This window comes from Salvelinus alpinus, chromosome 5, assembly GCF_045679555.1.
Source record: "Salvelinus alpinus chromosome 5, SLU_Salpinus.1, whole genome shotgun sequence".
Lineage (NCBI taxonomy): Eukaryota > Metazoa > Chordata > Actinopteri > Salmoniformes > Salmonidae > Salvelinus > Salvelinus alpinus.
In genome coordinates, this window is record NC_092090.1 from 18483663 (window position 1) to 18499229 (window position 15567).

Consider the following 15567-nt stretch of genomic DNA (forward strand, 5'->3'; position numbering starts at 1 on the left):
GGCATGACTTTGATAAGTGTAGCACTTTTTGAAAGGACTAAGTGTGTATTGACATCTAGTTCCGCTTGCTAGGATACATTTATTGGACTCTGCCGACACCTAGTGTGTGACTGGTGTCTTGCTCAGAAGCACGAGAGGCTTCCACGTCATCTTTACTGGCGTGGTGTTTATAACACATAGACCAGGAAATTGCATTTTTTGTCAACTCACGAAGCATGAAAAGTAGCTAGTTGGAGCTGTGGTGACATTGAAACGCATAATTAGAGGACTATAGAGTCACCAATACGTTTAGAAATGGATGACGATGTTACCATTGAGGACGAAGGTGGACCAGAAATACAGAAGACACCCCTTGGAAACCAGGATTTAAGTTTCCTGCAACAAACTGGTAAATTGGCTAGCTAATATCAGCTGCACATCTGTCAGTTTTCTGGCTTGTTTACCAAGCCTAGTTAGCCTGGCTAGATATCCTTCAAAGACTAAAGCTAATAATGCAGCTAGCTAACGTTGTAGCAGTGGTTGTAGCTATTTTAGCTAGTGTAGGCTAAGATGGCTAGCTACAGTAGCTCGCTAGCAAAATAACTAGATACAGAGACGCCTCATTCATTGACCCTCAAAAGGGCTGCCAACTTTTGAAGAAAGCTTAAAGTTATATTTGCTATGTGAATTTCATTTCCCCTGGCAGACTCCTAGATGGGAGAACACTTTACTGTTTTAAAGCTCTTTCCTGCAATTCTACGTATTTTGACATGGCTTAGGCCTATGACCAGGGTAACAAATAACACCGGTCAGGTGTATTCAGGAATCTGGATGCTTAGAAAATTGAATGAACACTCAACATTTTACGACTTTGTTACTTTGAGATTTTGAGTGGCTGAAATGTAAAGTTTTTTTTAATTTTTATTGTTTGACACTATTCAGACAGTAATGAGATGGGGAGACAGGCAAATGTGAGACAGTGGGGAGATTGGAAGCAGGGATTGATCCACATTTTTCAGGTGGAAAGTACGGGAGTGTTACCACTACACCAAAGCTTTGCACAGGAAATTCTAATGTTGATGGCAGTGGGTAACCAAATCCTAGATGGTAGTCTCCTTGCCTTCAAGGTAAGGACACAAACGTTTTCAGTATTTTGTAATTTGGGTGAATTCTCTTTAAAATGGGTATGGAAGAAATTCCTGCTTGCTCAACAGGAGGGTTGGCGGTCCATGTGCTTATGGATAATTCATATTTCCTTTCATCTCGGCAAGGTCAAACGAGGAAATGTAATAATTTTATAATTTTTCAAGTTGCTTTGTTTCCCAAGTGCTGGGTCTTTTGAATATGTTCTTATTATAACAATTCATTTCTCAATCACCCAACCTTCAAGGAAACGTCTAATAAATATCAATATGGGTTCTGGCCATCATCTTACTCTATGTAGACAAAATATGATGCGTTTATGAGTTGAGTCCCCCTACCATCTCTGCCTAGCATGTGCACAATACTAGAATGTGAAATGTATTTGATTCCTGGAGCATTTCATAGCAATGCTTTTTTTGTATGATCTATTCAAAACTGTCCATGAATGGCTGCAAAAATACATAGCCTCGTACAATTCATTTTCGAAGACCCAAGTAGTCATATCAGATTTTGAATCTGTGATTACACTGGCAACATTGGGAAGAAGTGGAATAACAGATGTGTTATTGCTGACATCACATTCATTACCCTGTATTTTAGCCCATTGTTAAGAATGAGAATTTTTACACTGATCAGACTAAATAAAGTAAATAGATAATAAAATCACCTGAAAACAAGATTACATTAATCTGCCCCTACACCCTAACCAAATAGGTGTTTGTTTATTGTCCCCCCTCTAGAATCAAATTTACACTATTGGGTTCACAATCTGTTAGACACCATTTTTTTTTTTTTTGTATCGTTCCAAATCAGCTCACCCTACCAAACCTCCCTGCTAAAACATACTGTAGGTCTGTCTGCTGCCTTTTCGTTGTCACAGCCTAAATGTCAATACTCAGGGCTGGCTCTAGCCTTTTGAGAACCCTAAGCAAGATTTGATTGGGGGGGCCCCCCACATCGCGTGAAAACATTTAAAACATTTTAGTGGTCCCCCTTTTGATGTTGGAGAAAAAAATGTAGTGTTGTAAGTTCATTTCCTGCAATTCTACACATTTTGCCAAGGGCCGCAGAGCGAATGTTGCCGCTTTAAAGCAAGTTTTCTGCAATTCTACGCTTTGGTATGGAGAGAACTTTGCAGTGTTACAACACATTTCATGCAATTCTAATCATTTTGCCATGGGACAGAGAAAAAATGTGCAGTTTCACAGCTTATTTCCTGCAATTTCTACCCATTTTGCCGAGGAGTGGATCAACATTTTTCCCCTGCAATTATACACATTTTGTAATGAATTATGCCATGTTAATATAATTTGAGTGTGCATGACTAACAAAATCAATAGGGGCCCCCTGGAGGTCAGGGCCCCTGGGCACGTTCTCTTCATGCCCGGTCCGTATTCGGCCAGGATTACTACTTGTTTAGATAGATTGGTTGGTAGTTAGCTTAAACTAAAAAATGTTAGCTGACATGGCTAAAAGAGAAAAGCTACTGATGCACAATTTTTTTTTAAATTGCACCTGATGTATTCTACTGTTCTTACACTCAATAATAAGTTGAGACCTCAACATAATTTCCCTTCCTGTCCACAGTCGGACCATTGGTGGCAGAATATGGATGGTATCTGTTGTTCATGTGTGTGGGGGTCTACCTGGTGGTCCAGCACCTGAGCAAGAGGAGAGCCAGCCAGGGACAGAGCAGCTCGGCTTCTGGAGCAGTGCAAGGTGAGTGGCCGTAACCAATAGTGTTTTATTTAACCAAGGAAGTCACTGAGTTTGACAAGTACATTTAGTCTCTTATGCAGACACACACCGTCAGACACGCACGCACACACACGCACCTAGGACATGAGCGTTCTTGCTGCAGCTCCAACAATGCCATATTCTCAAGACACTGACAAGCTTGCTAAAGCAGAAACCAACTGGCACTCACAGGCTAGAGCCAGCTCTCATCCAGGCGACTGACACATCAGGAACGGAATCTCGGAATGCCATGGAATTAATGGAGTCAGTAATATCATCCAATCTTTTTTTTTTAATCTGGCAGATCCCAATGCAGTGGTGAGGAGACAAGAGGCACTGGAGGCGTCCAGGAGAAGAATGCAGGAGGAGCTGGATGCCAAGGCGGCCCTCTTCAGGCTGAAACAACAACAGGTATAAAGTGACACCTTTCATATAGACGGACCATACATAGACCATGGACGGACCATACATAGACCATGGACGGACCGAACATAGACCACGGACGGACCGAACATAGACCATGGACGGACCGAACATAGACCATGGACGGACCGTACATAGACCATGGACGGACCGTACATAGACCATGGACGGACCGAACATAGACCATGGACGGACCGTACATAGACCATGGACGGACCGTACATAGACCATGGACGGACCGTACATAGACCATGGACGGACCGAACATAGACCATAGACGGACCATACATAGACCATGGACGGACCGAACATAGACCATAGACGGACCATACATAGACCATGGACGGACCGAACATAGACCATAGACGGACCATACATAGACCATGGACGGACCGAACATAGACCATAGACGGACCGAACATAGACCATGGCTTCTTAGCAAAGAGCAATTTCTCAAGCAAGAATTTTGCTTGGACTGTCTGGGAGTGGTCTGAGTTGGGAGGGGAAAACTATCTGTCATTGGCAGAGGTTTGGAACTCTTTCTTATTGGCCTATTAACTAATTTAACGCCTAGTGATGTCACCAGACAGGCCAAAACTCCGTCCCACCAAATCAGGCGGTCTTTTCAAACAGCTCTCACACTAAAAGGGCATTATCATCGTTTTCACAATTTCACAGTATTATTCTAACCTCATAGTGTGGAAATAAATATGTAAAGCACAGGTATGTCACGTTTTTGACTGCACTGGGCCTTTAACACAGATCTGAAACCCCAGGCACCACAAACAAGTTTGCCCGTTGTCCCTGCCAAATCTGATCTTGAAGACTTTTTGGTACTTGTCTTTTGTTTGCCGCGTGATAGCTGGAGGAGGAGAAGAGACAACAGAAAATTGAGATGTATGACAGCATGAAAGAGGGGAGGAGTTACAGAGGAAAAGCAAAGACCGCCCAGGTAAGCTGCCTTCTCTATCATAGGCCTAAGTAACATATATGCCGTTTAGCAGACGCTTTTATCCAAAGCGACTTGCATGCATACATTTCACATGTGTGTGGGCCTGGGAATCGAACACACAACCCTGGCATTGCAAGCGCCATGCTCTACCAACTGATTCATACAGGACCACCATACATAAAATGTCAGGAGTCAGGAGTTTTTTACGAGCAGGTCACGGGGTCAGAAAAATCTCTTAGCTGTGATAAGTCGTGATTAGCACCCAGAGTTTTTCCTGACCATGAAGAAACTCCTGTCTCTGACATATTACATAAGTCGTAGATTTGTTCATGGGTTTCATGTAAGCACTTAGAGGTTTCTTGTCTGTAAATGAAAATAGCTCATTCTAATTATTATTATGATGTAACATTTCAGAACACTGAAGAGGCCAGCACATCGACTACAGTGTTGAAACCAAAGACTGACAAGAAGCCCCTACGGAGCAGTGGTATGTTGACATATTTGATGATGAGAGCAGTATTGTAATTGGAGGCTTCCAGAGGTATGTTTGTAATAGCTGGGAGGGGGGGTAAGCGACACAAAAAGGGGGGGGGTAAGTGTAATTAAATTTTTATGATTGTATAAAAAAAACTATTGTTCACAAAACATAAAATGTAAGACATCATGCTCACTCTTAAAGTAATTAAACGGGTTCTGAATCCTACTAGATCCCTTTCTGTATCCATGCAATGATGAGCAACTTTCATATTCATGCAAGGCACTAATCTTACTGTAAATAAAAAGCACTGCTATTCTTACTGAAACCTATTCAAAGTTTATACATTTAACATTTACACCTGCAAATGGTGCCAAATATAAAGTACATACCAGTAGTAACGAAGGAATGAAATCCACAAAAGAAAAACAATTGAACACTGCGCAACGCTGCAGAGTAGCTTTGTACTGCAACTAGTTGGTCCTGCGAGTTGTGTACATCTGTCTGTATTACGATACAGGAAAACGCATAATATTGCTAATGTTTTGTATTTCAAAAACATTAGCGATACAGAATGTCCATCCTTGCAACTGATGTTTTTTGGATTATGATCCGGTAAGAAGCAGTACTAAGCTTTTTTTTGGGGGGGGGGGTATCCAAACAGTGTCTTTAAAAAGAAAATGGCTAAAATGTGACGTTGCTCCTTTAAGGAATAAGTAGTAGGTAGGTGGCGCTGGCGTCCTCCATCTCCTCTCTGTGCCAGTAACCTACATTCTGCCCTGCTGTGTGTATTTCAGGCTTTAATCCCCTGAGCGGAGAGGGAGGTGGATCCTGTGTGTGGAGACCAGGAAGGAGAGGGCCGTCAGCTGGCGGCGGATGAGGTTAAAGGAGGTCAGAGCCACAGGCTCAGGGTAGACATCTCCCCCTTAACCCGGATCTAGGATCAGAATACCCTACCGTCGTTCCTAACCTGAACTACTAGGAGGATGGAAGAAATATCTGACCCTGTAGCTGTGGCTAGGTGTGACTTGTGCCTACTCTGAGGTGACCTGTGAACTCTGATCTTTGACCCGTCCGAGACACACACTGACCTACTGAAGGAAGCTGCCAGCAATCTCAAAGCCCTCTTAGTTATTGATCTAAATCAATCTGTTATTTGTAACTCTCTGTGTTTGGGTTTAGGGATTGGTTTCACAACTGCGTTTTAGATCATGTTGCCTCAGTAATATTAGCATTGTCAAAAAATACAATGTGTTGCCACATGATAACGATGAATCCTTTCTGTTTTAATGCCTTTGGACAACTTCAAACTAACCAGTGTTGAAAACGATTGTCTTGTTTCCACATTCAAATTTTGGCTTATTGAATCATCTTATTTCAGGACACCTGAGAAGGCCTTCTGAGTACGACAGTTTCTAATGATGCTATTCCTGTAAATGGCATCTGTGCCAGTGGGTTTGGCTGATGACTTTCAGTGTAACTGTGTATGTGTGTTTTCTTGTCTTCTTTTGGGGTTGGCGTTTGTGTAAAGTTTCAAATGTGCGCTGCCTACCAAGGCTTCATGTTGCGAGAGTAGATGCTAGCCAGATGGCTTTAGTACTGCTGTGCACCGTACTGCTTTTTATACAATTACATAAATCAGATGTAACCGTTAGTCATCGTGTTATTTATTGGAATATCAATGATCATCAAGCAATTTTAGTTACTGAGAAATAAACTGACCTGCACCTTTTTATCACAATAAAGGTATTATAGATAAGTTGTCTACGTATCTGTGATGTTTGATGGGGAGGCTGACTGTGACGACACACAATAGCGTAATCATACACCTGCCAGCTCCACATTGTCCACTAGATGGCGGCAGTGTAATGTAAATGAAGCCACAATCATAACGGTATGGGTACAGATTTTCTAAACTGTATTGGGTAAGATCGCACTGATTTCTATGGCTGTCATATACATTATTGTTGTAGTCTTGCTCTTAAATTGATAATAATTTTATACAATCATTGTAAACCTTATGTTCATTTTCTGCACACCATTTACATTAATTGAGTTATAGAGCATTTTGTGGTTGGCCGAGTCGATTATGATTTCTCAGAAATTGCTTTTTCATTTCACTATCAGTGCCGCATATTAACTCGGCTGACGTTTAATTTCAAGGTTCAACAATGCTTGTTCTGTACTTTTTTGCCTGTCTGCATGCATGGTCTTTCACTTTCACCGGCTCATCACCAGGGCATTCTCAGTTTGTGATCAGACTTGCGCGTCAAATACTGGGAGGAAAAAAAGCTGAGACCACTACGTAATCACACACCCCAGCCAGTCAGAGCGCTCCTACGGAGTATCCACTAGGTCAAATCACACAGTTAAGCCGCGTTGCTACTAAGCGTTTTCGACATTCTCACAATGGCGAGGTAGTGGAAAGAATGGGTTGGCTACGCGTCTCTGGGCGAAGAAGAAACCTTACATTTTGTTGAAGGTCGCAGTTTTTTGTCATCTATTGATAGCGACGGAATGCTTGCTGTTTAGAAGGGCCACATGAAGAGAGGAGTGTACGATCAGGTGGTGGGTTTATGGAGACTGCTACGTATGCAGCAGCCAGCTTACATCGGGACCAAAAGCGGGTTGGATAAGAAAGAGGCTTTCCTACCATGAGAGCGAGCTAACCCCGTTTTTTATGACGAGGGAGAAACAATTGAACCAATATTGCTTTACAAAGACGCTGTGTTGGCAACAGCGAGAATAGGCTACGAGGCTAATCGGAGTTGGGTCAAGTTTTGGGGAATGGCAGGTCGAAGCCGAAGAGCATGGTTTAGTGTTCTGTTGGGGCTGGTTGTCGGGTTCACCCTGGCTTCCAGACTCATATTACCGAAGGCTACGGAGCTGAAGAAATCCGGTCAGAAACGCAAGGCGAACCCAGCCGGTTGCGGGTTGAACGGGGGTCTGAGGAGAGAATACGGTGGGGTGTTATGGCCCCCGCAAGATAACGGATTTTCGGCGACCGAGAAGCCAGTTCCGAGGTCCAACAATTTCCTTTACGTCGGCGTCATGACTGCCCAGAAGTACCTGAATAACCGCGCCATCGCGGCACATAGGTAAGTTATGTGTAGAAATGGAAGGAATGTTGCTTTTTCTTTTTAACAAGATACCATTTTCCGCTATTAGTTTTCTGTCCCAGGGTTTCTGTACGCGTCAGTTCTTTTCATTCCTCTCCCCATTCTGAAATTGTCAGCCTACATTTTACATAGGCACTTAAAGATACATATTGTTGCTAGTTTTCTGCCAAATATGGATACCGAATTTTAACAATGTTGCCTCTTAAGACTTATGCAAAATTGTTGTAAATGTAATCGATACAAATGTTGCTAGTCGCCATTTAACAGTGTATCAATGCCATGTGTGGCTGTGGCCTGTATTATGATAGTCCTTTTTCTTGTGAGCTATTAAACACCTCATGTTCTGTAAGCTGTCAAGACAAAACCTTGTTGGATATAATACTATAGATGATATACAGTCACTACAACTTGTCCTAAGTGGCATTTAGAAGTATTTGTTACAGGGTCTATGTTATAACATGCTCTCAACATTCACACCCACATTTACCCTACAAAAATCATACTTCAATAGGCAAACTCTTCTGTTCAGTTTTTCAGGCCTTTGAAAACTCTGAACACATTCACTTCACAATTGAGCTGTATCATTCTGTGGTGATGGTTTTGCCATCAGATGAGCTGTATGGGCTCTTTGGTAGGCTAGTTTAATTCGATTGAGTAGGCAATGGCTCCATCCAAGATATCTCCAATTGTGAGGTGTTTCTGTAAGTGTTTCGTTGTAGACTAGCACTGGTGCTATTAGGATAGCTCTAAATGTAGAGATGTCTGTTTGGAAAGAGTGAATGTTAATGTCATTAGCCCTGAAATGTCTTTCATCTAGGCCCCACTGAAATGCAGTGAATGTGAAGGTTTTATGAAATGATGGGTTGGACCGAGAAGACAGCCTGCAGACTCAACAGTGCTATCTTTTCATGTGTCCAGTTATGTGGAAGATTCAATATAATTCAGGGGAAATGTGTTTGCACATCTGCAAAGACATCTGTATTCAATCAGATTAATTAGTAGAGTAGTTTATTTATTCTCCCTCGAATGTCCTTTAAATGGACCGATCATGGTGAACGTCTAGAGACCCGAGAAGGAGATATCTATCACAGTATTTTACATCCACTCCCATGTCTTTATTTTTGGACCCAAAGTAAAGTCCCATTTTGTTTATTTTCAGTGCAGATGGTGGGAAAGCAGGCCTTCTTTTTACTGTCTCAGTTGTTAGTTAATTACTAGATTCCCCATTCAAATACAGTTATTTATCCTAATGAAACATTACTGGTTACTGGTGCTCAGTTGGGTATTTAGTAGGCTCAAGTCTGTGCGTGAACCTCTTGTAAATACAGGTTATAACACATGTTATGCTGTGCTATTACATGACGCTTATCTGTCTATTTGACATTTTAGTCATTTATTAGACTCTTTCAGTAGTGAGTGTATATATACATTTTCATACTGGTCCCCCGTGGGAATCGAACCCACAACCCTGGCGTTGAAAGCGCCATGTTCTACCAACTGAACCACACGGGACCGTCTTTCTATGTCCTTCGTGGGCCCAGACTTGTGTGTGTGTGTTAGAACTCTAACCCACTCTCCATCCTATAGAGTACCTGACCTCTGCCTGTGTCTCTCTCTGTAGAACGTGGGCTCAGACCATCCCGGGCCATGTGGAGTTCTTCTCCAGCGAGGGTTCGGACACCACCATTCCCATCCCCATCGTGGCGCTGCACAACGTGGACGACTCCTACCCACCGCAGAAGAAGTCCTTCATGATGCTCAAGTACATGCACGACCACTACCTGGACCAATATGAGTGGTTCATGCGGGCCGACGATGATGTGTACATCAAGAGCGAGCGCCTGGAGGGCTTCCTGCGCTCGCTCAACAGCAGCGAGGCCCTCTTCCTGGGCCAGACGGGCATGGGCGCCCGCGACGAGCTGGGCAAGCTGGCGCTGGAGCCCGGCGAGAACTTCTGCATGGGCGGCCCCGGCGTGATCATGAGCCGCGAGGTGCTGCGCCGGGTGGCGCCCCACATCGGCCAGTGCCTGCAGGAGATGTACACCACGCACGAAGACGTTGAGGTGGGCCGCTGCGTGCGGAGGTTTGCCGGCGTGCAGTGCGTCTGGTCCTATGAGGTAAGAGCAAAGATGGCAGCTGGTCGTATTGTATACTGCAGTTAGTAGATCTATCACGGCTTTTGAAGGTTTATTTTTAATTGGTGTTATACAAGAGAAGGCTGGGTAGAAAACCATCTGAGATTGAGGATGTAGTCGGTAGAAGTGACCTTCAATGTCGTCCGTCTGAAGTGTACCTAAATGTGAGGAGGGGAATCGCCAACAAGACGCCTACCTTGGCTTGAAGTACTCTGTGAAGCGAAAGACATCATGAAGTGGATTTCCCACACACCACAGTAGTGTCAAGGGCATAAGTTGATAATCAGTAGATCTGGCACCTTCAGTAGACACTCCTTAGAGTATCTCCTGGCAGATTTAGTATTCAGATCTTATTCATGTGACCATATGATTGCTTGACAGATCAAAGAAAGGGGCAATTCCATGAAATGATTCTGAGACCAGGGCTCTAAAGTGCGACCATTTTGGATGCATATGCTCCTGTAAATATGTTTCTGTGTGACCTGACATCTTATTTTGGGAGCACCAGTGCGTCTAGGAGGAAAATGAGTCAGAGAATAATTGCTGTAATGATTAGGGTTTGCTGTACTGTCGTTCCCCAGTGACCTACTGTAGAGTAAAAACTGAGCACATATTCGTTACTGTCACGGCTGCTCCATTACAACAGAGAAAATGGACTGTTTCAAGCACAAACAGGTCAAAAGATATGACCCATACTACTGGCACAATATTTGTTTCTTCCTGTCGTGAGATTGGTGGGCTGCGTTTTGCATTGATAAACCATGAACGTTTACACCTTGTTCAGTCATGTCACCTCATTATCTAGCTAACAACCTGGTTCCTTCACCGTTCTATCCACTACACAGTAGAGGCACAGGGAACACCTGGTTCCTTCACCGTTCTATCCACTACACAGTAGAGGCACAGGAAACACCTGGTTCCTTCACCGTTCTATCCACTACACAGTAGAGGCACAGGAAACACCTGGTTCCTTCACCGTTCTATCCACTACACAGTAGAGGCACAGGAAACACCTGGTTCCTTCACCGTTCTATCCACTACACAGTAGAGGCACAGGAAACACCTGGTTCCTTCACCGTTCTATCCACTACACAGTAGAGGCACAGGAAACACCTGGTTCCTTCACCGTTCTATCCACTACACAGTAGAGGCACAGGAAACACCTGGTTCCTTCACCGTTCTATCCACTACACAGTAGAGGCACAGGGAACACCTGGTTCCTTCACCGTTCTATCCACTACACAGTAGAGGCACAGGGAACACCTGGTTCCTTCACCGTTCTATCCACTACACAGTAGAGGCACAGGAAACACCTGGTTCCTTCACCGTTCTATCCACTACACAGTAGAGGCACAGGGAACACCTGGTTCCTTCACCGTTCTATCCACTACACAGTAGAGGCACAGGAAACACCTGGTTCCTTCACCGTTCTATCCACTACACAGTAGAGGCACAGGAAACACCTGGTTACTTCACCGTTCTATCCACTACACAGTAGAGGCACAGGGAACACCTGGTTCCTTCACCGTTCTATCCACTACACAGTAGAGGCACAGGAAACACCTGGTTCCTTCACCGTTCTATCCACTACACAGTAGAGGCACAGGAAACAGGAAAGGGCTTCTTCAGCAGGGCAGGGATCACACCAATGAGTGAATGACTGATCTCTTGCATGTCGTCCCTCACAAACTTGACGCTCTTAAAGAGACCCTGTACAATTCTAATGTTTTGCATCTCAATAGGTACACAATGTAGAAACCTAATTTTTCAATGGCAGGTTTTTGTTTCAACATTTTAGCTTTTTATAATAAACAAATGTCTTTACACTGTTAAATATTCATTTATATAGCACAACGTGTGCTTCATATATACTCTCAATCAATTGAAACTTTATTTTCTGGCCAAGCAATATTTTTCCCCCACTTATACTGCAATCAAAATTCCTTGTTTCAGACCTTTGCTTTCTAATGTGCGTTGTTTTAAACTCAACCCCATTTAACAAGGTTCTGCAGGCGCAATTTAGGCTATCAGAGATTATGGGTTGCAGCTTGGCAAAAGGTGTCCGTTTTCTGACTGACAGCCTTTGTTAGTGTGTTCATCTCACAGTAGCTGTGGAGCTTTCGTGCTGCTGTTCTCCTCACAAACATTAGACAGAGATTAGAGAGGGAACTGTGTCAGACTCTTAATTCAAATGTCGATCAATTAATGTCTTTATTCATTAGGCCCACTTGATCTGACGTGTGTTTGTGCTTACGCCCCGGCGCCCCGCTGGTCCTTTGATATCAAGGTTATTATGACCGAGTCACGTTGGCCTGTGCGTGTGTGTGTGTGTGTGTGTGTGTGTGTCTGTTTATTGACCAGTTTGTAAACCATAACAAGACATTTTCTGTTTACAGTTGTCCACTGGGTTCCTTTGCAAACTACCAGAAATAGTATGTTGTGTATTTTGGCAGCAGGCACAAGGCCGGGCACCCACCCACCATACGGTTGACTTGGCATTCTTCACTTCAGTTAGTCATTTAGCCATAAATCAAGTCACGGGTTCCACAGTCACTGTTGAGACACGCAGATAAATGCACATTTCCCCCATCCAAATAAATCTGCATATAATATCAGGCCTGTGAACAAATTTGTAAAACACAGCATCTGTTCAGTTTTTAAAGCTGCTAATTAATCTGGTTTGGCAGGTGGAATGAGACAGAGCTGACATGTCTGCTGTCTCATATACAGAGTTCAGTCCCAGCCACCTTTACGACAGGCCTGGGGCGACTTTTAAACAGCCATTTGATGTGAGTTTTAATTACAGTTTATCGTTATCTAGTTACAGAGAGCGGAGCCAAGCAACTGTATCATTAATATCAGTGAGTGTGTGTGTGTGTCTCTGTCTCTCTGTCCTCTTCCTTCTAAGTGTTTGTGTGTGTGTCTGGCTGTCCGTCCGTCCCTCTCTCCTCATCACATCTCCGTGGTGAATCTAAGTGACTGTTTAACATTACAATTGTCTGAAATCTCAGACAATTTCCATATTTTGATGATTCAGTACGTTGGTAGGAGAACTTGCTGGCATCACAGTGGAGGTCTTTACTACTAAAATCCCAAGTAAAAGTTGCTTATGAAGATGTATCCCTTCAATAAGAGTCAGTTGTTTGGTCAGCCAAGCCATCGACAGTGTGTTTTGTGGGAGCGTCTGAATGAATGTCTGTACATTAGTCTATTTAATGTGGTGAAGGAAGAGAAAGCGGTGTGACCCAAACCAAGGCTTATTATTCATCTAGGAGTCCAGTCTTAGATGTGACACACACACACAAAGCCTCTCTTTGTGGCACTGCTAATAAAACAAATCCCACTAATTTGTCATCGGTGGTCTAACCTCTTGTTTCTTCTGGTCGCTGTTTGGGGGGGAGGGGAGGGGATGGATGCAAATAATCACATATGCTCATCATAGTGAACTATGGTCCTGAGTCATGTGATTGTGTCTGTATAGGCCCAGGTCTCATTCCCTGACCAAAGAAACATCTCTAGTTTCCTCAGTAATGCCTGCTTGTGGAGTTAGTTGCTATGGTAGCTGTGCGTCCATGTCTCCCTTCACTACAAGCGAGTCAGTGTTGTTGAGAGTCATTATCCAAATGGTGTTTTAGAAGAGCCCTCCAGTGATTCAGAAAGAGCAGCAGAACAGCCGTCACTGGGCTTTGAGTCTATTGATCCTCTATCACAGCCACAGAACCCAGCGCTTTCTGTCAGACTAGCTGTTATCATCCACTACAAGTATGTGACACCTGCTCCTCGAACATCTCATTCCAGAATCATGGGCATTAATATGGAGGTAGTCCCCCCCCCCTTTGCTGCTATAACAGACCCCACTCTTCTGGGAAGGCTTTCCACTAGATGTTGGAACATTGCTGCGGGGACTTGCTTCCATTCAGCCAAGAGCATTAGTGAGGTCAGGCACTGATGTTGGGCGATTAGGCCTGGCTCGCAGTCGGCGTTTCAATTCATCCCAAAGGGGTTTGATGGGGTTGAGGTCAGGGCTCTGTGCAGGCCAGTCAAGTTCTTCCACACCGATCTCGACACACCATTTCTGTATGAACCTTGCTTTGTGCACGGGGGCATTGTCATGCTTAAACTGGAAAGGGCCTTCCCCAAACTGTTGCCACAAAGTTGTAAACACAGAATCGTCTAGAATGTCATTGCTGTAGCATTAAGAGTTCCCTTCACTGGAACTAAGGGGCCTAGGGTTGTTGGTGACCATATTACTGCCACAACCGGCGGTCACGAGTCATGAAGGCAGTCAAATTCCACGTGACCATTTAGTCACAGTAGTTAGGCTTCTCCAAGCTCTGATGCTGCTGATGGTCATTAGTAGCCCACCAAACTTGCTTAACTGCCTGGTACTCAGCACTCTACTGTCCCTCTAATCACTCTGACATCAATGCAAATGTGATCGAAAATCTAATTATACTCTTCATTAGAGCCCATGAGCTCATGTTCACAACATTTCTATATGCTATGCAACTGTGTGAGAAAACATTAAAAAGAGGAGGATCCCATCAGCTTTCTATAGACTAGACCTACTATATTCTCAACTTTCCTAATATGAAGCACATTGCTTCTCTTTACAACAGGAGTATAGCCTACCTGGCTGGCATGAAAAGGAACCACAGGAAAAGCGTCCTCCATTCGCTATTTAAGAGCAATGATGACATGTATTTTCCCCTGCCTCTGTTTCCAGACAGGTGATAATAATGGTAATACTAATGGTCCATTTGAATCAAAACAGATTTCACATATTATTTAGTATATGTAAAGACAAGATTACATCAGGAATAGTCTGATGGGTGACAATATTAGCCTATCACTTGTGAATGATATATTATCACTTGTGAATGATACATTATCACTTGTGAATGATATATTATCACTTGTGAATGATGCCCAGCATAAGGAATAATGCCTTTTTTTGCGACTTTTTCTTATCATAGTCGCACACCTCATGTAGCCTAGCCCATATCCCTATATGTTTTTGATAAGGTTTGTAACTAAAGTGGCCAAATAACTCATTAAAATGAAGCACATGAATCCACTTTACAAGGGGTGTAGATCCTAACTGGCATACAGAAGCAGCGCGTGAGTTTGGGGAAGATTATTTTCACCATAAAAATGCACCTTTATGTCTCTCAACCTTCGCCTCTCCCGAGTCCGTACGGGATTTGCAGTGATCAGACAAGACTTTAACTACCAATTGGAAACCAGGAAATTGGGGAGAAAAAGAGGTTAAAAAAACAACAACAAAAAAAGGAAAATGCACCTTTTATAATAAAAGCATTACATGCATAATTGCATTTGGGTCACTTTTGATAATGGTGTTTTCAGCTAATGAAACATTAGCGCTTATAGCCTACCACCATTGCTGCACTTATAATGTGAAGAAATAGCCTTATAGTTTATCAACATTTGAAGCTAAATGTTCTGATCTGCTGCGTCAGCCTCATTGCTTAAAAACGTTTTTTTGATGCCAGTGGTTGTATTAATTTGGGATCTATTGCATCCCACAACTGTCCCGGACTATGTTTGGAATATTTATTTCACGGAATTCTAAGGAAACCTTGT

The 15567-nt window shown here is 43.3% G+C and overlaps 2 protein-coding genes and 1 non-coding gene across 3 annotated transcripts in view; 2 read left to right on the forward strand and 1 right to left on the reverse strand.

Annotated features, from left to right (window-relative positions):
* The first annotated feature begins 18 nt into the window (after window positions 1-18).
* selenos (selenoprotein S) lies at window positions 19-6468 on the forward strand. The gene is made up of 6 exons (XM_071400827.1): window positions 19-388; window positions 2710-2841; window positions 3164-3270; window positions 4145-4234; window positions 4649-4721; window positions 5507-6468. The coding sequence occupies exons 1-6, from the start codon at window positions 295-297 to the stop codon at window positions 5587-5589; spliced, it is 579 nt and encodes a 192-aa protein (XP_071256928.1). The 5' UTR covers window positions 19-294; the 3' UTR covers window positions 5590-6468.
* Window positions 6469-7089: 621 nt separating this feature from the next.
* The window catches only part of chsy1 (chondroitin sulfate synthase 1), an 88840-nt gene continuing 80362 nt past the window's right edge, over window positions 7090-15567 (forward strand). The window contains exons 1-2 of the mRNA XM_071400834.1: window positions 7090-7807; window positions 9450-9945. Coding sequence (XP_071256935.1) covers window positions 7497-7807; window positions 9450-9945 — 807 coding nt within the window. The 5' untranslated portion in view covers window positions 7090-7496. The remainder of the gene's footprint in view (window positions 7808-9449; window positions 9946-15567) is intronic.
* Window positions 9267-9342, reverse strand: trnae-uuc (transfer RNA glutamic acid (anticodon UUC)). The gene has a single exon. It is a non-coding gene; the product is annotated as a tRNA-Glu (tRNA).